This window comes from Scyliorhinus canicula, chromosome 14 (assembly GCF_902713615.1).
Source record: "Scyliorhinus canicula chromosome 14, sScyCan1.1, whole genome shotgun sequence".
NCBI classification, from domain to species: domain Eukaryota; kingdom Metazoa; phylum Chordata; class Chondrichthyes; order Carcharhiniformes; family Scyliorhinidae; genus Scyliorhinus; species Scyliorhinus canicula.
In genome coordinates, this window is record NC_052159.1 from 116735530 (window position 1) to 116762666 (window position 27137).

At 44.9% G+C, this 27137-nt stretch overlaps 1 protein-coding gene across 1 annotated transcript in view; it reads left to right on the forward strand.

Moving 5' to 3' along the window:
• myo16 (myosin XVI) overlaps positions 1 to 27137 on the forward strand; it is a 650273-nt gene that overhangs the window by 526365 nt on the left and 96771 nt on the right. The window contains 2 exon segments of the mRNA XM_038818242.1: positions 4992 to 5072; positions 5322 to 5527. Coding sequence (XP_038674170.1) covers positions 4992 to 5072; positions 5322 to 5527 — 287 coding nt within the window.

The window sequence follows — 27137 nt, forward strand, 5'->3', positions numbered from 1 at the left end:
CCATGGCAATGTCCCTGCCAGACGGGCAGTGCCAAGGTGCCCCGGTGCCAGTGGGAGTGTCAGGGTGCCACCCTGACCTGTCCCCGATCATCCAGCGGTCTCAATTGGCCTTGGAGACCCCCCAGAGGGTGCCATTATGACTGGTCCACGTTTGTGGAAACCAGTACTGAAGAGCGCCCTGGCAAGGTCATCCAGGCACGGCTGGTGAATCCTGGGCTCCTGAAGAATCCGGTGAATGCATATTTAAATGAGCCAAATGACTCATTTAAATATGCTGATCTGGATCTCACCCAGCGAGGACGGAATCCAGATTGCAACACCTCACGAACTTCGATTGAATCTCACAAGACATTTTGAGAATCTCCCGAGGGGCATCTCTCGGGATTCAACACTCTCATTGCGACACTATGCCAGACGCTATGTGGTTGTTATAACGTGCCCAGAGGATAGTTAAAATATGGAATTGCTTGTCTTAAAACCCTACTTCATACAATGCTATTACTTTTAAAAAGGAATTGCTGATTTGAAAAAGAGAAACATTAAACGTTGCATGAGCAGGAGAAAAACACTGGTGAAGCCTTGGTGGGCTGGCATGGAATGCTTCTGTTTTGTATCAATCACAACAGATAAAAGAAACAAAGGAAAACTTGTATATTTTCCAGTGCCTGTCAACAGGTCACAAAGCACTTCACCACCTATTGAGTGGTTTTGAAGTGTGGTCATTGCAGTAATAGAGTATTTCCATAACTCAGTGGGATCATACAAGGAGTGCATGGATAGAAAAACCACCAGACGCTTACCTGTGATTTTCATTCCGGTTTGGGTGTATCAGGTTGCAGGGTCTCTTTTAAGTCTTAACAGTGTCTGAACAAAGTGGGGATAGGAACAAAATTGGATAATTTAGCCTGATTTAATTGGAGTTCTGTTACTGTAATCTTTTGCAATATTTTATTTGTAATAATCCAGCAGACACGAAGAAGAAGGTTTGAACAGGTTTATTCTAAAACTCCGTCGTGAAGCCATACCTACGGTACACAACACAAGTGTCCCAATGTGGGACTAACAGAAGGCCTGTTCCAGGTCTGGGAAAGCATTTAAATCACTCGGTAATGAATTCCCGCTGGGTGGACCTCCGCCCATTACCATGGGAACTCGTACTCTATGACCCCCATGGGGAGATCGATGAGTGAGTCCCCATGTTCTCGGGAGGGTTATTACCTTCCCCCAAGTCCGGATGCTCCCCCTCACTCCTACGTTGATGATACGTCCTTTGCCTCTTTGTGCATAGCCTCAAGCCCACCATCAGCGGAGCTGAATCTGGGGGCATAAAGCAGATGGGGTATCATCACTTCCTAGCCCAGTGTCGAAGAGCCTTAACTTCCAGCTGTGGGTCAGTCATCTTAGCCTCTATTTCTGACCTCAAGTTTTAACCCTCTTGGGGGGATGACTCTTGTGTTTAAAATGGATTGAGTCCCCAGCCTGGAAGTAGGTTCTGAGGATGTTGGGGGCTTCGTCTCATCCAGAGTAGTTTCTGCAGTAGAGGGGCTCCGCTCCTGAGATGGTTCATGTGTTTTATACAGTCTGGCTTGACCTTGTATGATACAGGCCATTGTTTTCCAGTATAACCCCCGGGATCCAAAGGGATCCATCTCTGAAATTACAAACATAGATGGTACCTTCCAAGCTGAAAGGCCTGTCATGACATTGGGTATCGTAATTTCTTTCCTGGGCCTTTAGTTTTGATTCCACTTTCCCACCAGGATTAGGAAACAATAGACTCAGTCTGGTCCGGAGGTGCCATCCCATCAGCAATTCCACTGGTGAAACTCCCATCATAGTATGCGGTGCGGTCCTGTGATTGAGGAGGAACTGAGCCAATTTGGTGTCTAGTGAGCTGACGGTCTGACGTTTCATGCCGCCTTTAAATGTTCGGACCGCATGTTCTGCAGGCCATCAACAGATGGATAATATGGCGCCGTTCAGATGTGTTTCATCCCGTTAGACTACACAAATGCCTGGAATTCTCTGGCGGTGAAGAGGGCCCTTTTGTCAGATACGAGGACCTCTGGTATCTCATGAGTACAAAATGACTGCCGGAGCTTCTCTACAGGAACATAGGAATTTGGAGCAGACGTAGGCAATTCAGCTCTTCGACCTTGCTCTTCCATTCAATCACATCATGGATGATCTCTTTCTGGTCTCATATCCACCAGTTCCCCATATCCCTTTAATCCATTTTTAAAATACAAAATCAATCTATCTCATTCTTGAAACTATTCCAATTATGCCACACTATGGGGCTGCGGGTTCCACAAATTCACCACCTTCTACGAGAAGCAGTTTCTCCTTATCTCAGTTTTAAATCTACCACCTCTCAACCAATATCTATGACCTTTCATTCTAGATTGCCCTGCAAGGGGGAACATTTGGTCTACGTTCACTTTATCAATCCCTTTTGGTATTTTATATACATCAATCAGATCCTGTCTCATCCTTCTAAACTCCAGCAAGTATACACCCAAACTGTTTAATCTTCCTCATACATCAACCCTTTCATCCCCGGAATCTCTCTGGTAAACCTCCTCTGAAATGCCTCAATAAGGAGACCTAAACTGGACACAATACTCTAGGTGTGGTCTCACCATCACCCTATCCAATTGGGACAGCACTCCGATCCGACGGTGAATCAATGTCAGGCTAAAAAGGTGCCAATCCCATATCGATGTTCCGGTACCCCGCTGGCAGTGGCAGCAAGCTACACTACCTATGCTGGCAGAAGTATGCAGATGGGTTATTTGCATCCGGTTAACAGGCTGGAAGCTTGATTCTCTGTGTCCTCGAGATGCTCCAGGCCTCTTAACTGGGATTCATGTGGGCGTGCATTGGCGTAGGTATTTCCAAGTATGGCCCTGACATGATAGACCCTATGGTGCGTCAAGGGGGTAAGTGTGTGCTGTAGGTGCCCCCAAGGTCCATCGGCAACTCCCCCACAATGCAAATCCTGCTCCCCAGAGACCCCCCATCTGGCCCTCAACAGTGACACTCCATCAGACCCCCAACAGAGACCCCACATCAGCCACCCATTGTTAACCACAATGTTTATAAACACGTGCTATGATTGACAGCCTCTCACCATATCAAATGAAATGAAGTTCGCTTATTGTCACGAGTAGGCTTCAATGAAGTTACTGTGAAAAGCCCCTAGTCGCCACATTCCGGCGCCTGTCCGGGGAGGCTGATACGGGAAAGGCAGCTAAGTGCTTCGGCTTCCGCTTTTTCACAGCAGGAATGGTACATGCATCCTGCCCATTTCCAAGGTCTCCTCAATGGCTCTTCCAGGAGTCCCACCCACTTAAAGATGGCGAGTGGCTTCCTGAAGCTGCAAGTCACTTTGGAAGACTGACAACCCTACTGGGAGAGATTTGTGCTACTCAGGCAGCAAGGGCACTTCAAAATTGTGATGCCCCTGGAAGCTTGCATCAAATTTAATAAAGATGAGGGCCAAACTAGTGGGCACTATGAAGCAGAGGAGAAACCTCCCCAGTGGAATTATTTGGGATTTCCTGCTTAAGGACCCCTTCCAGTTTATTTCCTTTGTTCGCTTTTCTTTTAAGTTATTTTATTATTTTGGTACATGGACCCATAATCAGAATGTACCTTTAAGCAGAAGATTCAAGGTTGAAGCAGCCTGCTTGTCCGCACACTGTGTTAGCATGTTTTGTTTTTAGCCAGACCCCTCGGCATCAAGTGGATCTAAGGAACCAGATTTGGAAGGAATTGGAATGGTGGTTAACTGGCAAACGGTCGATTAACTACAGACAGTATTTTGCCTGACAGTCAATTATTGGTTCCTGTGTGATGCTTTGTGATTGCGGCACATAATGTGCTGTGAACTTGCAATTATGCTGAGTCTAAAGACAAGATAGACAACCTTGGTGGAAGAAACCATCTCAAGTCTAGAAGGAAGGAGTATCAAATCGGAAGCTGAAGTCTAGAAAGACACTAACTAGAAGTCTTCCCTGTGCATTAAACATCCTTATCCTTTTATTTTCAATAATATTTGTTTTCCCTTTCCACCTGCCTTTGCCCTCTGTCATATTTGCCTGCGTGTGTGTGTGTGGAGAATGGGGCTAGTTAGGAAGTGGGGCTTGGAAAAGTGGGATCAGATAGTCAGTTACATTCTCTGCCCATGTAATTATAATAATGTACATAATAAGAGATTACTTGTGTTAAAATTAAAAATCTGTGACTGCAGTTTATTGGGATCAACCAAGGACCTTGGTTATTTTAAATAATTTTACGATTTCAAGGTGAGAGGGGGAAAGTTTAAGGGAGATGTGCGTGGAAAGTTTTTTATTCAGAGGGTGGTGGGTGCCTGGAACGCTTTACCAGCGGAGGTGGTAAAGGCGGGCATGATAGCATCATTTAAGAGGCATCTAGACAGGTATATTTGTTCTTTATGTGGACTCTGGGTCAAGTGGGGCTGGAATTGTCCGTGCACTATCCCAGGATGTCGTGACGCTACCTATACTCTGTCATTGGAGCCTCCTGCAACAATGGCCCCCGGGCATGGCAATCAGCAAGGGATACTCCAATGCTTGGAGGTTCCCAGTGGAGCCTCCGTGCCCTCTTAATTCTCCTCATTGTTGCTCATTGGCTTCCTGCTGCTGAGCTGTTGTCAGTAGGACCCAGCCTTAGCAAGAACACCGAGGTGGAAATGTGCAGGCCACCAACCCAACATGAACCTTTCTAATTTACCTCCCATGCACACTTTCAACCCCATCTCTGATGGTCTCATAAGATTGCATGCTCTAACTCTGTTTTTCTTTCTCCGCAGATGCTGAGCATTTCTAGCATTTTCTTTTTTTCTCATTTCTGATTTGCAGCATCCAACACATTTTGCTTTTGAAGAAGACCTGAAGCAGGTAAATTGTCTATCAGACTAAACAATTCCTGTGTTTTTAATTGTACTGTTTTTCTTTTCTCTTAAGTTGCTGAAAAAGAAGAGAGCAGCAACATTCCTCCAAAGTCTGGAGCGTGGTGGGCCCATAACTCTGGCTGCTCAGCTTCGGGTAAGTCTTGGAGAGCAGCTATTGACAATCTGGAAAGCCTGGTATCGTTGTCTCTTATGTTATGAATAGTAATCAAATAATTGCTTGTTTGAAAACAGTAGAATTACAAAGTCGGTTCCTTGCAAAATCAAATAATAAAAATTGCATTTCTGATTGCTCGTCATAAAGGCAAATAGTGAGATGATTAAAAAAAACTTATTAGAGTCTAAAATATAGAAGGAATCTTTCCTGTTTTTCTCTTCCCTCCAGAGTTCGATTAATGATATTATGGGAAAGCTCCAGAATTCAACCCCTCACTTTGTACATTGCATCAAACCCAACACGTCCAAGCAGGCAGACATGTTTGACAACTTCTACGTATCAGCTCAACTGCAGTACATTGGTGTTTTGGAGATGGTGAAGATGATTCGACACGGATACCCTGTGCGGTTATCTTTCAATGACTTTCTTGCAAGGTAAGTTCTCTGTAAAGTGGCCTCAGATCTTAAGTCATTCTGAAGCTAAAGCAATTCTGAATGCCTGTAGCATAAAAGTCACTGCTGTTTCTATTTGCTACTTGCAGTACTAGCAAGGGTTAGTTTACATTGAGCATTTGCCCCAGTGTTTTGATGCCAGCTGATGTTAGTACTGGACAAGTCAGATCCCAGGATGGAATCCAGCCTGATAGATTCACACTTTTATTTTTTGTTTAGATATGTGGATAAACAGAGTCACACGTCTGCCAGTGAATCTATAAACTTAGAATAAAACATTTATTAAACAATAAAATATTAATTATATATGCCATTCCGTCACCCCAGCTGTACCTTTACAGGTATATAAACATTTGTAAGGATAACACAAGTTACAAAATATACCTTATGCTGTAATGTTTTCAGTAAGTACACAGTCCATGTAAACCAATATACAAAATGTGATCAGTCACCATACAGCCTGAAACCAAGTGATATATATACCACCCACTTGATTTCTTAATTCCCACCAGACGCTTGTCGCACTGTGAGTTAACTGGTCTCAGTGGAACTCTGACTTCCACACAAGTATTTACAAACTCTGTTCTTGGAGAACACAGCTTAGATTCTCCTCTCAAACAATGCTTTCTCTTAGATAGCTTCACCAAGGATCCACCTCCAGGATTTCTACCTCTCCTTTTGGCATTCCTCTGCCTTCAATCACCAGTTTCCACACAATATCTCAAGTACCCAGCCTTATCAACAGAAAATCACTACCTCACAGGCTGTATTAAGGTGTCACCAACCTTTTGATCACATTAGATAGCTGGCTTGTCTCAGAGCCGACTTTAAATCTGGTTCCTATAGCTCTCTTCAATTCAGAGCCCCTTCTCTGCATCTTGCTTTAGCTTCACTGAACAGGACCTTGTTCCTTTGACTTCTCAGTCCTCCTGGAACCTTCATCTGATTTATTATCTAGTTTCTGGAACTTTCTATTCTTTAGCTTGAAATTGGCGTTCTGTCCCGATGCATTCTCCTGCCTGTTCCGGCAGTGATTTTGGAATGCTCCTTACCTCTGGGCTCAAATTGAAATTCAAGTGTTTCTGTTTTTCAGTATAGGGTCCTGCTTGCTCAGCAACAGCTTCGTTTTTTGAAACTCTGCAATATCTTTTACATTGTGAAATGTTCATTGCAATTCAGGCAGAATTTAAAGTGAAACTAAACCTACAAACTTGCAGGCACCTTTGTTTCACATGAAGCTAAACTGAGGTTTAAATCTCTTCTTTTTTAAAATAAATTTAGAGTACCCAATTCATATTTTCCAATTAAGGGACAATTTAGCATGGCCAATCCACCTACCCTGCAGATCTTTGGGTTGTGGGGGCGAAACCCATGCAAACACAGGGAGAATGTGCAAACTCCACATGGATAGAGACTCAGAGCCAGGATCGAACCTGAGACCTCGGCGCCGTGACGTAGCAGTGCTAACCACTGTGCCAACGTGCTACCCCAACTCCTTTCTTAACACAAATACAGAAACACAAATTCAGCTTACATTTAAAACCTTATTCTAACATTCGCAGTACAGATATATAAATGGCCAAACTGTTTCTCTTTTCTAACAATAGTAAAATGCCTTTGTTATTTAAACACCAAGGAGAATACCTTGGATTTACTATAATCCTCTTGATTATATTATGTACTCATCATATTCAATATGTATGTGAGAGACATGAAGCAATGTTAAGTGTAAGAGGGTGAAATGAAGCTATGAGATGAAGTATGAGTCATGATTGTGAGATAATTGTTGATCAGGGAGTAATGAGGTGTGCTGCTTTGGGCAGTGTGGAAGTCCAGTGCAGCATAGTGGAACTGCTGCCTCATAGCATCATGGACCTGGGTTCAATTCCAACCTTGGGTGACTGTGTGGAGTTTGCATCTCATATCATCGTAGTTTCCTTTATTTGGATTCAGGACCCGAGTCTCAGAATCAACTACATCACTCTCCATCCTGATGAAGAATTCTGACATATTATGGTCGCTCATCCCCAAGAAGCCCCGCAACTAGATTGCAAATTATTCCTTTCTCATTACACAATACCCAGTCTGGGATTGTCTGTTCTCCAGTTGGTTCCTCAATGTATTGTTTCATAAAACCATTCTGTATTGACATCACGTAAACATTACTGAGTGTTTTACATCATGTAATTGCCTGTTATTGACTTTGGTTCCCAAGTGGCAGACAGCTTCCCATTACCAATGGCAAGGCACACGAAGACACCACTGATTTTCAACCCCTATTGCTCTGCAGTAGTCAACTGATAAATGGCCAGAGGATCTTTTACGATTCCCATTTTAAGTAATGGGATGTGTTCAACTGATAAATAGATTGCATGAGGATAGGCATCTGTCGTACAGCCGTTGTCTTGTCTGAATGTGGCTTCACATCATCAACTGTGAGCAATTGATCCACCCAGGGAACTTGGTTGATCCTGAATCTGCATTTAGCAGAGTTGAGCTATAACTGTACAGTCCTAATTCTGTCAAGGACTAAACAATCATGTATTATTCAGCCCCAAACCAAGATGTCATCGATGATGAGTTTGCGGGTAGACCAACTAAATGTTGCTCCGTGCACTGCTGGAAAACCTCGCTGTGTGGAAGTCCCATAGGACAGGATTTCCAAAATGTTTCCAGCTGTGGAACCCTTTTGACCTCCAAAGAGTACTGATGGAACCCTTGGGAAACATCTTAATTATATTGAAGTATTAGACCACAAAAAAATGATTATTACTTTGCAATAGGTGCAAATGTCGAATAACAATTTTGCAAGCTGTTTATAAGTTTTATATATACTTATTAGAATCCTTACAGTTAAGAAAAATGTTCTGTTATTCAACTGGTAGTTCCAAGTCATTTTTAATGGGAAGATTTACACACAAGCACGCTCACTCACTCTCACCCACTCACTCTCCCACACCTATTCACTCTCACCCACTCACACGCCCTCAACCATACTGTCACTGCCCTCTCGCCCCTGCTACCTCTGCGAAGATCACATCCGTCGTTCCACCTCCATGATTCTGACCTGGAATTAAGACGTTTGTCAGGATTGTGAACCACGTGGGAAAATTCACCACAATGATTGGGATCTTGACTCCCTGCTGCTTGTTGATACACGCTCTTCAGGATCCAACTTGTCCAAAATGCTGCTGATTTTATCCTTTCACAAATTAACCCCCACTCATCTATTAGTCCCATCCTCTTGGAGCTATACTAGCTTCCTGTTTCTCAATGCACTATATTTAAAATTCTTGATCCTGTTTTCAAGTACCTTTATGGTCACACACATACACCTCTACCAGATCTATTCTCTCTCCTCCATCTGTTGATTTTTTGACTCCATTGTCCAGTATATCCGTCTGTCTCTGACCTCCCATTAGCGACACAACTTCAGCTACGTGGTTTTGCTTTCTCGTTGGCCTTCCCAGGACCACTCTGCCTCTCTATCTTTCTGTACTCCTTTTGAAATATTTTAAAAACTCGTTTTTACCAAAACTTTCATCACACCTGAGAGATTGGTGCTTCTGTTCCTCTTAATGCACCGGAAAGTGATCTGAGTAATTTATATGTTGAAGATCCTGGGTGGAATTCCTGGCAAGATTCGCTGGTGGCAAGATTCTATATTGAGACTTTGAAAGCCTTTTTCCTCGGATGGTGATGTCCAGCACAAGGGGACATAGTTTTAAATTGAGGGGAGATAGATATAGGACAGATATCAAAGGTAGGTTCTTTACTCAGAGAGTAGTAAGGGCGTGGAATGCCCTGCCTGCAACAGTAGTGGACTCGCCAATACTAAACACTTTCAAATGGTCATTGGATAGACATATGGACGATAAGGGAATAGTGTAGATGGGCTTTAGAGGGGTTTCACAGGTCAGCGCAACATCGAGGGCCCAAGAGCCTGTACTGCGCTGTAATGTTCTATGTTCTATACTCTTGCGGTTTGTCAATGGGATTTCCCATTGTAACCAAGGCACACCGCCGGAAAACCCATGGGTGGAGGTGCGCTGACAGCAGGAACATTGAATCGCAACAGCCGGAGAATGCCGGTTACTATAAATATGAACTGTTTTGGTGTTGCTGTTGTCATCAAACTGATGACCAGTAATCATACTATGTATACAAAGATTGTTTTTTTTCAATTTAGGCTACCCAACTATTTTTTTCCAATTAAGGGGCTGTTTAGCATGGCCAATCCATCTAACCAGCGCATCTTTTGGGTTGTGGGGGTGAAACCCACGCAGACACCGGGAGAATGTGCAAACTCCACAAGGGCAGTGATCTAGGGCGGGGATCGAACCTGGGACCTCGGTGCCGTAGTCTCAGTGCGCTACCGTGCTGCTGCTATGAATCCAAAGATGTGCGGTGAATGGATTAACCATGCTAATTTGCCGCTTAGTGTCAAAAAGGTTAGGTGGGGTTACTAGGTTGGGGAGGTGGAGGCGTGGGCTTAAGTAAGGTGCTCTTTCCAGGGGCCAGTGCAGAACCGATGGGCCAAATGGCCTCCTTCTGCACTGTAGATTCTATGAATTGTGAAGGGAGTTGAATGAATCAAGGCTGCAGCTGGTTTGTGGAAGCTGTCAATCACAGTCCACTACTAGAAAGTTATGAAAAGCTTGCAGCTACTAGATCTGCGGGGTCTAACCGCCGGTCACAGCTTCTCTCCTTCCAGGAATGGATACGTGGCGCTCCAAGGTAAGTGTAACAGCTGTAATTCTTTTCACTTCCCCAATCTGGACTGTTCTCTAGCTTGCAGACAGGGGTCTCTTGTGGTTGGGGGGGGGGGGGGGGGTCTGGGGGCGCCGTTAGCCAGGAGGTCCCTTTGGGGTGTTCCTTCAGTCAAGGGATCCCTGTGAGGGGTTCCTTTCAGCAGGGAGTCCTTGGGGGGGGCCATCTCCCTATATAGGGCCCCAGGGAGGTTATCCCTATTACATAGAGTAGTCCCTGGGGGTCTCTCTATTAAAGGGGTCCCTAGGTATCTCCTTATTACAGGCGTCCCTCGTGGGGGACCCCTTTCTCCCTTTCTACAGGGACCCCTGGGGGGGGGGACTTCCTATTCCAGGGGTCCCAGGAGGGGGCATGTCAGGTGAACCCATTTCCTGGGTGAAGGGGGGGACACCCAGGCCGTCCGGGGTCGGGGACTGCTTTGCGCTGTGGGGGGGTTTGGCCGGTAGCGGGTCCTCGCTATCAGGCTGCCCGCTCAAATTGATGGCCCAATAGCAGGATTCTCTCGGGAATCACTTACATTCCATGCCATTCATAAATACGCATGGCGAGCAATGTTGAATTGCTTGCAGATTTGCGCTCCATGGCAGGAGAACATAGCCTCCCAAATCGAAAATCCAGCTCGACAGGTGTAAACCCGGCTGCTGTAAACCCAAATGATAAACGAGGCCAGTCTGGGACGGACTTAGAGGTAATTGTGGGACTTTTGTTCGACAGGGAATGGAGAGCTGTCAGCTAATCTGATTGGCCAACAATTGAGTAATCCCAGCAGCACCGGGAAGTTCCAACGATAAGATCCATGGTGACGAGATTTGGAGGAAAGGCAGTTCTTGGATAGGCAGTGATGGGGGAACTTAGAGAGGGAAAAGAGGGATATGGGGTTTTGGAGGCCACCGAGGAGTCACAAACAGAGGTAACATCTTGGGGAAGGTTGCCCTAGGTGGACACACAGCACCCTCCAAAGAGGGTAAGCCCCTCCATTCCTTCCCACCTTTTCAGCTGTCTTGGTGAAGTAGTGGTCTGTCCTAACTAGCCCCACATGTTATTGTAGAACAGGAGAAGAAACAGGCATTTAACTAGTGATTAATTGACCAGGTGTGCTAGTTTACCTACTCACCCCATTATGAGTGAAAGATTTGGAGTTGGCAGGAGGCAGTGGGCTAGCCACCATCTTATTTTACATGCCTCCTCACTGAAAAATATGTCAGCTGCAGGGGGCCTTAAAATTCCCCTGGAGGGGGCTAAACCCACGAAACGTGTGTAAATCTCCTGACCGGTGTGAACCAGACCAACATAAACCCCCGATCCATATAAGCACCAGATCGATGTAAGCCCGACCAGTGGAACCTTGATGGGTATAAACTCGGTTGGGTGTAAACCACAGCCCAACATAAACCCCCACCCCCCCACCCCCGAAGGGTGGATTTTAATCTGGCTTTCAGGAAGGGTTGTGGGGTAGGTTAAAGCTGTAGAACCAAAACAAGATGCGTTTGTGCCAAACCCCAACAATGTGGACTGACAGCAAGAAGCCTCCAAGGTAAAGTTACCAAGAGAACTGCCGGGAAGCAAATTGCATTCATTGTGCAAGTAATTAATGATAATTTAAATGGTGCTTAATGCAACTTTTCAAATTAAACAAACAGAACACAGGAATGACTGGCCATAAGATTCTTGACCACTAGATGTGGGTAGCATCCAGGTGAAGGCTCAAGTTGACATGTGGAAGACTGCCAAATTGGAGCTGTTGTCCTCCACATTTCTGGATGGAAAGGCAGAGGGAACATTGCCGGAGTGTGTTGTGCGGCCTCTAAGAAAGGGGAAGGAGCCTGTTGTTGGATTGAGAGGAGCTGAGAAAGGAGATTATGGTTGTTACCTCTCAAAGAACATTACAGCACAGAAACAGGCTGTTCGGCCCTCCATGTCTGTACCGATCATGATACCAACCTTTGCCAAAACCCTCAGCACTTCCTTGTTCCGTATCCTTCTATACCCATCGTATCCATGTGTTTGTCAAGATGCCTTTTGAACACCGTTAATGTATCTGCTTCCAAAACCTCCCCTGGCAACGCGCTCCAGGCACTCAACACCCCCTGCGTAAAAAACCTGCCTCGCACATCTCCTCTAAACCTTGCTCCACGGACCTTAAACCTATATGCCCTGGTGACTGAGTCCTCCACCCTGGGAAAGAGTGCCTGCACATCCACTCTATCCATGCCCCCCATAATCTTGTAGACCTCTATCAGGTCACTTCTCAACCTCCGTCTTTCTAATGAAAACAGTCCGAGTCTATTCAACCTCTATTCAGGCTATTCAGTCTCTCCACATAGCTAACACCCTCCAGACCAGGCAACATCCTGGCAAACCTCCTCTGCACCCTCTCCAAAGCCTCCACATTCTTCTGGTAGTGTGGCGACCAGAATTGTGCGCAATATTCCAACTGCGGCCTTACCAAGCTGATGTACAACTGTCGCATGTCTTGCCAGTTTTTATACGTGATGCCCCGTCCAATGCAGACAAACATTTGTATGCTTTCTTGACTACCTTGTCCACTTGTGTTGCCACCTTCAAAGATCTGCGGACCTGCATGCCCAGATCTTTCTGACTTTCTATATTTCTAAGAGTTTTACCATTTACTGTATATTTTCCCTCTATGTTAGACCTACCAAAATACATTACCTCACATTTGTCCGGATTAAACTCCATTTGCCATTTTACGGCCCAAGTCTCCAACTTATCTATAACCGGCTGTATCTCAATCCTGACAATCCTCAACACTATCTGCCACTCCACCAACCTTGGTGCCATCTGCGAACTTACTAATGAGGCCGGCTACATTTTCCTCCAAATCGTTTATGTGCACCACAAACAACAAAGGCCCAAGCACAGATCCCTGTGCAACTCAACTAGTCACAATTTTCCATTCCAAAAAACACCCCTCTAGGCAGTACAGCGGCACAGTGGTTAGCACTGTTGCCTCATGGCGCCGAAGTCCCAGGTCCGATCCCGGCTCTGGGTCACTGTCTGTGTGGAGTTTGCACATTCTCCCCGTGTTTGCATGGGTTTCACCCCCTCAACCCAACAATGTGCAAGCTGGGTGGATTGCCACATTAAATTGTCCCTTAATTGGAAAAAATTGAAAATTAAAAAAAAAAGAAAAACACCCTTCTACCCTTTGCTACACTTTGCCTTCTGTGACCTAGCCAGTTCTGTATCCACCTTGCCACCTCACCTCTGATCCCGTGTGACTTCACCTTTTGTACCAGCCTGCCATGAGGCACCTTGTCAAAGGCTTGACTGAAGTCCATATAAACAACATTCATTGCCCTCCCCTCATCAATCATCTTTGTTACCTCCTCAAAAAACCCACTCAAGTTAGTGAGGCACGACCACCCCTTCACAAAATCACTTATGAGTCCATTTGTTTCTAAATGGGTATAAATCCTGTCCCTGAGAATTCTCTCCAATAATTTACCTACTACCGACGTGAGGCTCACTGGCCTATAGTTTCCAGGATTATCCCTGCTACGTTTCTTAAACAGTACTACCACATTAGCAATTCTCCGTCCTCTGGGATCTCACCTGTAGCCAATGAGGATACAAAAATGTCAGTCAAAGCCCCAGCAATTTCCTCCCTTGCTTCCCTCAGCATCCTTGACACTTCAGAGTTCATTGCTGTAGTGAGAAACCTGGCCAAAATCTCAGGGGGAGATTCCTCCAAGAGCAGTGCATGCCAATAGTGCACCTTCTAGACCCAGAGGAGGAGTTTCGCAGAAGGAAGGAGAGTTAGGTACCACAGACATCAGTATAATAGGAGCAACACCAAGAAGAGGGCCATCCTTCAGCTGGGCAAGCTGCACAAGAGCACAGAATGAACCAGAACTGAGAGATAACCCAGGAATTTGATGGACACCCAATGCCAGTGGCCCTGAAGGCCACTGCTGCATTGAATTTCCATGCATCCACCTCCTTCTGAAGATTCATCTATATGTGGATCCACATGAGCAGGATTTTCCAGGCAGCAGGTAATCACTGCACTAGAGGTCACTACTGTTTTGTTCAAGAAAATTTGTGGACTACCAGACCAACCCTGATAGCCAGGCAGAGAAAGTTTAAGAGCAATTTCAGAATTTCTCCAAGTGAAGGTGTAATCGATTGCGCCAATGTGGCAATCAAAGCTCCCTTCATAACAGGCATAACAGGCCTGGTTCCTGAGAGCACTCATTATGTTTGTTCACTTCAACACTCTCCGGTTCCAGCACCCTGTACACATTCAGGGATATGTCTTCAGGGACAATGATTAGTTAATCCATGTCGATGCTGGTGAAGAATTCTCACACCGCAGCCAGTGAAAACTACATTGTCTGCCATGGGTTGACACAGGCCACGGTTGAACAGATGATTGGGCTCCTAAAGATGAGATTCCAATGCTGGACTGATCTGGTAGAGCACTGCAGTACGCCCCGGTGAGGGCTCCCCATATCGTTGTTGTGTGCTTTGCTCTGCACACCCTCACATTACAGCATGGAAAGGCTTTGCATCCAGAGGATTTAGGTGAGCATCTCTTTCTCTCTGACAGGGAGAATGTGATGGAGATGGAAGAGCAAGCCGAACAGGATAATGAGCTCCTGTATCAGAGGCAAGATCCATGGAGAAATATGCAAGAGAAGCTCAGGAAGTACTAATGCACAAATGTTTCCTGCACCAAGGTGCTCTAGAAATGTCTTTCTATTAAAATTCAATCCCGCATTGTCATGACATTGCCTTCTTCATATCACTCACCATTTATTCCAGTGCTCCCCCCCACCGCAACTGCTAAAAATTCCCACTTCCCCTCCTCACCATTGCCACCAACCAGTCTAACCCCAACTGTTGCAAACCCCTTCCCCTCACTAGCCAGTGTAACCCCATCCATCATAAACCCCATTCCAACAGGCAGAACAAATCCCTCTTCCTCACTGGCTAGTGTAACCACAACTGATGTAACATCTACCCAACTGCTGTGAATCTAATCCCATGACACTATGGCAAAGATGTGGAGATGCCGGCGTTGGACTGGGGTGAGCACAGTAAGAAGTCTTACAACACCAGGTTAAAGTCCAACAGGTTTGTTTCAAACACGAGCTTTCGGAGCTCGTGTTTGAAACAAACCTGTTGGACTTTAACCTGGTGTTGTAAGACTTCTTACTATGGCAAAGAGCAGTAGAACACTCTTGCTGTCCCGGCCAATATAAATCTCCAAGCAAATATCACAAAACACAGAATATGTGGTCATTATCAGATTGCTGTTGGCATGAGTTTGCTTTGTGCAAATTGGCTGCTGCATTTCCTACATTACAACAGTGACTTCACCCTCAAAGGTACTTCATTGGCTGTAAAATATCTTGGGGCATCCTGTGATTGTGAAAGAGATTACACAAATGAAAATGCCCTTCATCTAGATCCTAAACTGGCATTGACCGCTATTCCCACTGCTTTCACAAAGTTTATGTGGAGGGTCTCCTGGTTCCCTGTGGTGAAATGACATGTGAACTCTTACCCACTTCCTGCATCAATTCCACCAGTACAATTTGGGGAAATCACGTGGACTGCTCCGAGGTATGTTGTGCAATGACTGAGAATTCCAATCATTTTTACATTGATTTCCAACACCAGCTTCGGCCAGAATATAAGTCTCTTTTAAGAGTTGTGGACTGACTTGAAGTATATCGCCATCAAACTCACTACTTTGTGCCCCTGCTCATGCGTGCAGCTATTCAACTTGGTGTTTAGTGCCAGCTGAACGCTACAATCATTCAGTGAGAAGTACCAGGCGTAGTATTCCTACCTCACAATCCATGCACCTGTTTTTGGGTCCTGTCCCATTTTGCGGCCAATATAAACAGAAATTCAAAAAGGCTTTTGATCCACAAACCACATAGTAGTCCAATGAATAAGGTCATAATGAATAAGGTCACAGCATGTGGAATAAGGGGACAAGTAATAGAATCAATTTCTAGCTGGCTGCAGAGCGGGAGCAAAATGTAGCTATTGACAATGGCAGATGGTAAGAAGTAAGTTCCTGCAAAGATCAAAGAATCCATGCTGTTCACAATTTGTATTAATGATTGAGACTTTGGAATCAAAAATACAATTTAAGTATACAAGAAGCCAATAAATAGAAGGAGTAGACCACCATACAGCCTTTCGCGCCTGCTCTACCTTTCAATACGATCGTGGCTGATCTCGGATTTCTACCTTGCCGCCACTTGCCTGTCCACTTCCCATACGTCCGTTCATTTTCTGAAAGACCAAAATTGTGTCTATAAAAAAAATTTGCAGATGTCTCCAAATTTGGGTTGGATGAGGAGAAAGGTGTTCAATGCAGAGGAATACAAATTATTAGAAGATGCTAATAATCGTATAGAATGACATCTAATTGGCATGTGAACTTTAATTTCGAGTCATAAGAACTAGGAGCAGGAGTAGGCCATCTGGCCCCGCGAGCCTGCTCCACCATACCATTCAATGAGATCATGGCTGATCTTTTGTGGACTCAGCTCCACTTTCCGGCCTGAACACCATAGCCCTTAATCCCTTTATTCTTCAAAAAACAATCTATTTTTATCTTAAAAACGTTCAATGAAGGAGCCTCTACTGCTTCACTGGGCAAGGAATTCCATAGATTCACAACCCTTTGGGTGAAGAAGTTCCTCCTAAACTCAGTCCTAAATCTACTTCCCCTTATTTTGAGGCTATACCCCCTAGTTCTGCTTTCACCCGCCAGTGGAAACAGCCTGCCCGCATCTATCCTATCTATTCCATTCATAATTTTATATGTTTCTATAAGATCCCCCCTCATCCTTCTAAATTCCAAAGAGTACAGTCCCAGTCTACTCGACCTCTCCTCGCAATCCAACCCTTTCAGCTCTGGGATTAACCTAGTGAATCTCCTCTGCACACCCTCCAGTGCCAGTACATCCTTTCTCAAGTAAGGAGACCAAAACTGAACACAATACTCCAGGTGTGGCCTCACTAACACCTTATGCAATTGTAGCATAACCTCCCTTGTCTTAAACTCCATCCCTCTAGCAATGAAGGACAAAATTCTATTTGCCTTCTTAATCACCTGTTGCACCTGTAAACCAACTTTTTGCGACTCATGCACTAGCACACCCAGGTCTCTCTGCACAGCAGCATGCTTTAATATTTTATCATTTAAATAATAATCCCGTTTGCTGTTATTCCTACCAAAATGGATAACCTCACATTTATCAACATTGTATTCCATCTGCCAGAGTCATTTCAGTTTGGGAGGAAGAATAAGGAACTTGCTTGTTACTTGCAAAATAAGAATCTAAATGAGATGAAGAAGGAAGGGATTTGAGAGTATAAATAAACAAATTACTAAAAGTAGCAATACTGTGGCTAGCACTGCTGCCTCACAGGCCACGGACCCAAGTTCAATTCTGGCCTTGGGTGACTGATTATTTGGAGATTGTACATGCTCCCTATGTCTGCATGGATTTCCTCTAGGTGCTCTGGTTTCCTCCCACAGTCTAAAGATGTGCAGATTAGGTGGATTTACCATGCAAAATTGCCCTTGTGCAGGTTGACTGGGGTTACGGGGATAGGGCGGAGGAGTGGGTCTGGGTAAAGTGTTCTTTCAGAGGGTCAGTGCAGGCTCAATGGGTTGAATGGCCTCCTTCTATACTGTCGGAGTTCTGTGGTTCTATGTACAGGTTATTAAGAGCATAAATAAATCAAACAAAGCACTAGGGTTATTTCTAAAGGGACAAAATAGAAAAGCTTTATTAAACATATATGGAACTTTGCGAGGTCATTGAGACCTCCATATTATAAAATGCACATAAAGGCACTGGAGAAGGTGAAAAGAAGATTTACAAGTATGATTTGACAACCACCGACCAGAAATGAACGAACAGATTCGGATTTTCTTCTGTTGTCAAGTTTTTCAGCGAGAGCAGTAACCAGGGGGCTGTCGGGAAGCTATGTTTCCCGCTTTAAAAACTTACCTTTCAGGAGAAGCGGCCTTTGTATTTTAACAAACTTTTTTTTCGGAGTTGTTTTTTTTTTGTTTCAGAGCAGCAGGAAACCGGAAGTCAGCCGTGGGGATTTCTGGGAAGGTGTTTAGTACCTGTATATAAGTTGGGCGGTTGCTAAACCTGAGACACTACACTTGTAGTGTCCCCCACCCTTTCACCTCCTCTAACTTGAGGGGTTGAGTGGATATCAGGTAAGCTCTTCCTTTCTTTTTCTTGTTTTATCTAGAGGGGATGGAAGGGAAGGCAGTGCAATGTTCCTTCTGCAGAATTTTTGAGGTGAGGGATGCTGTCAGTGTCCCTGCTGACTTCACCTGTAGGAAGTGCACCCATCTCCAGCTCCTCAGAAACCGTGTTAGGGAACTGGAGCTGGAGTTGGATGAACTTCGGATCATTCGGGAGGCAGAGGTGGTCATAGATAGAAGCTTCAGGGATGTAGTTACTCCGAAGAATGAAGATAGATGGGTGACGGTGAGAGGGGCTGGGAGGAAGCAGTCAGTACAGGGATCCCCTGTGGTCGTTCCCCTTAGTAACAAGTAGATACTGGTGAGGGGGGGAGACTTACCAGGGGTCAGCCATGGGGTACAGGTCTCTGGCACAGAGTCTGTCCCTGTTGCTCAGAAGGGAAGGGGGAGAGGGGTAGAGCATTAGTCATTGGAGACTCCATAGTTAGGGGGATAGATAGGAGATTCTGTGGGAATGAGAGAGACTCGCGGTTGGTGTATTGCCTCCCAGGTGCCAGTGTCCGTGATGTCTCGGATCGTGTTTTCAGGATCCTTAAAGGGGAGGGGGAGCAGCCCCAAGTTGTGGTCCACAGAGGAACCAATGACATAGGTAGGAAAAGGGATAGGGATGTTAGGCAGGAATTCAGGGAGCTAGGGTGGAAACTTAGAGCGAGAACAAACAGAGTTATTATCTCTGGGTTGTTACCCGTGCCACGTGCTAGAGAGATGAGGAATATGGAGAGAGAGCAGTTGAACACATGGCTGTAGGGATGGTGCAGGAGGGAGGGTTTCAGCTACCTTAATAATTGGGGCTCATTCTGGGGTAGGTGGGACCTCTACAAACGGTATGGTCTACACCTGGACCAGAGGGGTACCAATATCCTGGGAGGTAAATTTGCTCATGCTCTTCGGGAAGGTTTAAACTAATTCAGCAGGGGGTTGGGAACGTGAATTGTAGCTCCAGTATACAGGAGGTTGAGAGTAGTGAGGTCATGAGTAAGGTTTCAAGGCTCCAGGAGTGTACCGGCAGGCAGGAAGATGGTTTAAAGTGTGTCTACTTCAATGCCAGGAGCATCGGAATAAGGTGGGTGAACTTGCAGAATGGGTTGGTACCTGGGACTTCGATATTGTGGCCATTTTGGAGACATGGCTAGAGCAGGGACAGGAATGGTTGTTGCAAGTTCCGGGGTTTAGACCTTTCAATAAACTCAGGGAAGGTGGTAAAAGGGTGGCATTGATCGTCAAGGACAGTATTACGGTGGCAGAAAGGGGTTTGATGAGGACTCGTCTCCTGAGGTAGTATGGGCTGAGGTTAGAAACAGGAAAGGAGAGGTCACCCTGTTGGGAGTTTTCTATAGGCCTCCGAAAAGTTCCAGAGATGTAGAGGAACGGATTGCAAAGATGATTCTGGATAGGAGCGAAAGTAACAGGTTCAGTTTGGGCGTTCGAGAGTTACACGTTAGCTAGGAAGGACCTAAAGAGAGAACTAAGAAGAGCCAGGAGGGGACATGAGAAGTCTTTGGCAGGTAAGTTCAAGGATAACCCTAAAGCTTTCTATAGGTATGTCAGGAATAAAAGAATGACAAGGGTAAGAGTAGGGCCAGTCAAGGACAGTAGTGCGAAGTTGTACGTGGAGTCCGAGGAGATAGGAGAGGTGCTAAATGAATATTTTTCATCAGAATTCACACAGCAAAAAGACAATGTGTCGAGGAGAATACTGAGATACAGTCTACTAGACTAGAAGGGCTTGAGGTTCATAAGGAGAAGGTGTTAGCAATTCTGGAAAGTGTGAAAATAGATTAGTCCCCTGGGCCGGATGGGATTTATCCTAGGATTCTCTGGGAAGCTAGGGAGGAGATTGCTGAGCCTTCGGCTTGATCTTTATGTCATCATTGTCCACAGGAATAGTGCCAGAAGACTGGAGGATAGCAAATGTTATCCCCTTGTTCAAGAAGGGGAGTAGAGACAACCCTGGTAATTATAGACCAGTGAGCCTTACGTCTGTTGTGGGAAAGGTTTATAAGAGATAGGATTTATAATCATCTAGAAAGGAATAATTTGATTAGGGATAGTCAACATGGTTTTGTGAAGGGTAGGTCGTGCCTCACAAACCTTATTGAGTTCTTTGAGATGGTGACCAAACAGGTAGACGAAGGTAAAGCAGTTCATGTGGTGTATATGGATTTCTGTAAAGCGTTTGATAAGGTTCCCTACGGTAGGCCATTGCAGAAAATACAGAGGCATGGGATTCAGGGTGATTTAGCAGTTTGGATCAGAAATTGGCTGTCTGTAAGAAGACAGAGGTTGGTGGTTGATGGGAAATGTCCAGCCTGGAGTTCAGTTACTAGTCGTGTACCACAAGGATCTGTTTTGGGGCCACTGCTGTTTGTCATTTTTATAAATGACCTGGAGGAGAGCGTAGAAGGATGGGTGAGTAAATTTGCAGATGACACTAAAGTCGGTGGAGTTGTGGACAGTGCGGAATGATGTTGCAGGTTACAGAGGGACATAGATAAGCTGCAGAGCTGGGCTGAGAGGTGGCAAATGGAGTTTAATGCAGAAAAGTGTGAGGTGATTCATATTGGAAGGAGTAACAGGAAGACAGAGTACTGGGCTAATGGTAAGATTCTTGGTAGTGTGGATGAGCAGAGAGATCTCGGTGTCCATGTACATAGATCCCTGAAAGTTGCCACCCAGGTTGATAGGGTTGTTAAGAAGGCGTACAGTGTGTTAGCTTTTATTGGTAGAGGGATTGAGTTTCGGAGCCATGAGGTCATGTTGCAGCTGTACAAAACTCTGCTGCAGCCGCATTTGGAGTATTGCATGCAGTTCTGATCGCCGCATTATGCCGCAGTTCTGGAAGCCTTGGAAAGGGTGCAGAGGAGATTTACCAGGATGTTGGCTGGTATGGAGGGAAGATCTTATGAGGAAAGGCTGAGGGATTTAAGGCTGTTTTCGTTAGAGAGAAGAAGGTTAAGAGGTAACTTTATTGAGGCGTACAAGATGATCAGAGGATTAGATAGGGTGGACAGTGAGAGCCTTTTTCCTCGGATGGTGATGTCTAGCACGAGGGGACATAGCTTTAAATTGAGTGGAGATAGATATAGGACAGATGTCAGAGGTAGATTCTTTACTCAGAGAGTTGTAAGGGCATGGAATGCCCTGCCTGCAACAGTAGTGGACTCGCCAACATTAAGGGCATTTAAATGGACATTGGATAAACATCTCGATAATAAGGGAATAGTGTAGATGGGCTTTAGAGTCGTTTCACAGGTCAGCGCAACATCGAGGGCCGAAGGGCCTGTACTGCGCTGTGATGTTCTATGTTCTATGAAAACAGAAGGCTGAGAGGTGGGCTTGTACAGTTTTTAAAAATGTTGAAATGTTTTGATAGAGTGGATATAAAATGGGTTCTTTTGGGGAAAAGCAAAATTCGGAGCAATCAACGTAAGATAGTCATGAAGAAATCAAATTGGTAATTCGGAAGAAACTTCTTTACCCAGAGAATGGTAAGTTGAACTTGCCGGCAGAGGGAGTTGTTAAGCTGAATATTATAGATGAATTTAAGGGGAACCTAGGCAAGTATATGAGAGAATGATGGGAACAGAGGATTATGCTGACATAACTAGATGAAGAAGGGAAGAGAGTCAAATGGAGCATAAATGCTGCCAATGATTGATTCAGTTAAATGGTCTGTTTCTGTGTGTATATCCAACTAAATATGCAATATAGGATGCACCAGTTTTTATCAAATACAGAGTCAGGGAAAGAGCAAGAAGAAACCGAGGGAATGCCTGTGATAAACTGGAAGGCAGCAGAGATTAAATGACAAAGGAGATGATGGTGCAAGGCAATAGGAGGTGATATGGGGCAAGTAAACAATCAAAAGATGGATCTCACAGAACAGTCAGAAAAAATTGGAGCAGTGGTTATGATCTGAAGTTGCTGAACTCAATCTTGAGTTTGGAAATAGGCGAAGAGCCTAATGAAGAGATTAACCGTTGATCTTCTGTTCAGTTTTGTAGACGAGCAAACATGCATTTATAAGGCATCTTGTCATTTTGTTAGAACATTTTAAAATGCTTTGCAATGCTTTTGAAATGGAGTCACTTACGAGATTGGCAAACATGAAGATCTTTGAAATAGCAAAAGGCATGAGCATCCAATGAATATATGTTTTGGTGGAAGGAGTATTGGTCAGGAGACTGATGGAGAGAAATGCAGTGGGATGTTTTGCATCCAACTCAGCAGTTTAACATTGTATCTGAAACACTTCTTTGGCAGCACACCACTCCCTCAGTCCTCCCTCATCCTGTCAGCCTGAATAATTGACTGGAAAAAGACAGGGGGCAGCCCTGTCTCATCATGTTCCAAATGTTCCACTCCCTAAAGAACAAAAATAATCACAGGTAGGGGGCACACTGAAAAATAAAAGTGTTTGCAGAGTTCAAGGTGTACACCAGGATTCAGTCTGGTTTGTCTATGTCTTCTCCAAATGCTGCAATGGATATTATTAGACAGACTGAAACTAGGGAACAATTTATGGGATGTTCAAATTTAGATGTTTAATATTTGTCCCCTCGAGGTCATTCAGACTGTTTGTATGTTTTGTTTGGTTTCATTTTACAGTAAACATTCTGCGTGTTGCCTGGTGAACATTGTAAGATAAGGAGATAATATTAATTTCATTGAAACTGAAACAGCTAGATAGTAACACAGTGTAATCTGATCTCTGGATCAAAGCCAGCTCCCATCTCCCTCTGACATATCATCTCATGGCTTTTTTGCCTAAAAAGCGCAGCAACAATATGTTCTGCTTTTGAGCAACAGCCAGGCTCTCTTGTCAGGTTTCATTGGGAGCAGAGTAGCAGAGCTGATGTTTGTGACTAAATCCCAGTGTAATACATAGTTACAGGATCGTACTGATGTAGAATCACAGAGTCAAAAGCTCTCTGAGGTATTCTAAGAGCCGAGTCATGTTAGCTTCAATCTGACCTCTGACCTTCCCATATCAATTAGGCAAAGTGAAACTGGGTGAGTTTCATGTCCAGCTGTGCGCTTGTTGTTCACTGTGAACATGTACAAACCTTTTGCAACATATTCTTTTAAAAACAGTGAGAGTGATCATGTATCTGTCTGCAGGAATGAACAAGGGTCATGTTACTTTCCAATGAAATGAACTAAGACTGGTTGAAGGAATTTTTTCTGCACTAACACAAATGCATTGACTTTGGCAATCCTGTATTGGTTGTTGCGTCTATAACATTGTTGATTATCTCAAAAAATATTTACAGGCATGAATACACCCTTACCTCTGCCCACCCCCCACCAGAAAAAAGTGTGGCATGTCCTCCTTTACAATGTAGGTGGCATGGGCACAATCAGAGATTTTAAAATATAATTTCCAAATTGTTTAACATGGAAGACCTATATTCCGAAGTCATTCAGAGAAAGAGCTGTGAATCTGACTGCTGGAAAAATTGCAACTTGACAACCTTAGTTCTAAAGTTCTTTTCAGGATTGCTCAATGCAGGATCTGTTGGGAATCTCCTTCATGTACACTTCCCAGTAAATTCTATGAGGGGTACTAAGAGTGGTGGGGTAAGCACTTCATCCACCCAACCACACCTCCTAAACCCACAGAACGTAACTTGGAGATTTTTATGACTTCTGGTAAAAGGAAAAAGGCAGAATTTTAATTTATAGAACCTTCCTCAAACTCAGAACTCAGTTATAGAACTTTACCATCAGGGCAGTTCTTTTGAAGGGTAGCCATGGTTGTAATGTAGAAAACACTGCAGTCAATGTGTGCACCACAAGGCCCCAACAATATGATAAAGATTAGGTAGTCAATTTTAGTATTTGCTTTTGAGGGAGGAATATTAACCAGAACACCAGGAGGACTGCTCTGCCCTTCTCAATGTACCATGAGATTTTTTGTTTCAGTTTCAATGAAATCAATATTATCTCCTTATCTTACAATACTCACCAGGCAACGCACAGGATGTTTACTGTAAAATGAAACCAAACAAAACATGCAAAAGCCTGAATGACCTTGATGGAACAATTGCCCACCTGACACAGCAGATGTACACTGGCATTCTCTGGCATCTCCACAGCGACGGAAGGGGGTCCGCCATTGGCTAGCGGCGGGATCTTCTGGTCCCACTGCTATCAATGGAATTTCCCGTTGATTCCACTCCAGGAAACCCACAGCGGGAGTTCTAACAGAAGATCCCACCAGCGTGAAGAGCTGGATGGTCTCGCCTGCAGCCTCCATTTGATATCTCATCCAAAGGACGGAGCTTTGACAGTACAGCACTTCCTCGGCACTGCATGGAAGATTCAGCTTGCATTATGCGCTCAATAAGACCTGGGTATCCTTGTAAACCAGTTACTGAAGGTGAACATGCAGGTACAGCAGGTGGTAAACAAAGCAAATGGTACGCTGGCCTTCATTGCAAGAGGATTCGAGTACAGGAGCAGAGATGTCTTGCTAAAGTTAAACAGGGCCTTGGTGAGGCTACGCCTGGAATATTGTGTGCAGTTTTGGTATCCTTATCTGAAGAAGGATGTTCTTGTTACAGAGTGAGTGCAGCAACGGTTTGCCAGATTGATTCCTGGGATGGCAGGACGGACGTATGAGGAGAGATTCAGCCGGTTAGGATTGTATTCGCTGGAGTTCAGAAGAATGAGGGGGGATCTCGTAGAAACCTATAAAATTCCAACAGGACTAGACTGGGTAGATGCAAGAAGAATGTTCCATATAGTGGGGTGTCTAGAACGAGGGGTCATAGTCTGAGGATACGGGGTAGACCATTTAGGTCAGAGATGAGAAATGCCTTCACCCTGGAGGGACATAGATAAGCTGCAGAGCTGGGCTGAGAGGTGGCAAATGGAGTTTAATGTAGAAAAGTGTGAGGTGATTCATTTTGGAAGGAGTAACAGGAATACAGAGTACTGGGCTAATGGTAAGATTCTTGGCAGTGTGGATGAGCAGAGAGATCTCGGTGTCCATGTACATAGATCCCTGAAAGTTGCCACTCAGGTTGATAGGGTTGTTAAGAAGGCGTACGGTGCGTTAGCTTTTATTGGAAGAGAGTTTGAGTTTCAGAGCCATGAGGTCATGTTGCAGCTGTACAAACCTCTGGTGCAGCCGCATTTGGAGTATTGCATGCAGTTCTGGTCGCCGCATTATAGGAAGGATGCGGAAGTATTGGAAAGGGTACAGAGGAGATTTATCAGGATGTGCCTGGTATGGAGGGTAGATCTTATGTGGAAAGGCTGAGGGACTAAAGGCTGTTTTCATTAGAGTGAAGAAGGTTGAGAGGTGACTTAATGGAGGCATACAAGGTGATCAAAGGATTAGATAGGGTGGACAGTGAGAGCCTCTTTCCTTGGATGGTGATGGCTAGCACGAGATGACATAGCTTTAAATTGTGGGAGATAGATATAGGACAGATGTCAGAGGTAGGTTCTTTACTCAGAGAGTAGTAAGGGCGTGGAATGCCCTGCCTGCAAAAGTAGTGGACTCTCCAACACTAAACGCATTCAAATGGTCATTGGATAGACATATAGAACATAGAACAGTACAGCACAGAACAGGCCCTTCGGCCCTCAATGTTGTGCCGAGCCATGATCACCCTACACAAATCCACATATCCACCCTATACCCGTAACCCAATAACCCCCCCTTAACCTTACTTTTATTAGGACACTACGGGCAATTTAGCATGGCCAATCCACCTAACCCGCACATCTTTGGACTGTGGGAGGAAACCGGAGCACCCGGAGGAAACCCACGCACACAGGGGGAGGACGTGCAGACTCCACACAGACAGTGACCCAGCCGGGAATCGAACCTGGGACCCTGGAGCTGTGAAGCATTTATGCTAACCACCATGCTACCCTGCTGCCCCAGGGTATGGACGATAAGGGAATAGTGTAGATGGGCTTTAGAGTGGTTTCACAGGTCGGCGCAACATCGAGGGCCGAAGGGCCTGTACTGCGCTGTAATGTTCTATGTTCAGAGAGTGGTGAGCCTGTGGAATTAGTTGCCACGGTAAATAGTTAAGGCTATCATTGTATGTTTTCAAGGAGCAGTTATATAGCTCTTGGGACAAGGGGATCAAAGGATATGGAGGGAAGGCGGAATTAGGCTATATAGTTGGAAATCAGTCACGATCATGGGAGGTGGTGGCTTGGTGGTATTGTCACTGGACTAGTAAACTAGAAAGGGTATTAATCTGGGGTCCCAGGTTCAAATCCCGTCACTACAGATGGTGAAATTAAAAGTCTAATGATGACCAGGAAACCATTGCCGATTGTCATAAAAACCCATCTGGTTGACTAATGTCCTTTAGAGAAGGAAATCTGCCATCCTTACCTGGTCTGGCCTACATGTGACTCCAACCCACAGCAATGTGGTTGACTCTTAACTGCCCCTCATGCACAATTAGGGATGGGCAATAAATGATTCTTAAACTAACCACACTCTAACTGAAAGGTGAGAGTCCTACTATTAAGCCAAGGCTCAATACGTACATATGTGCATATGATTCC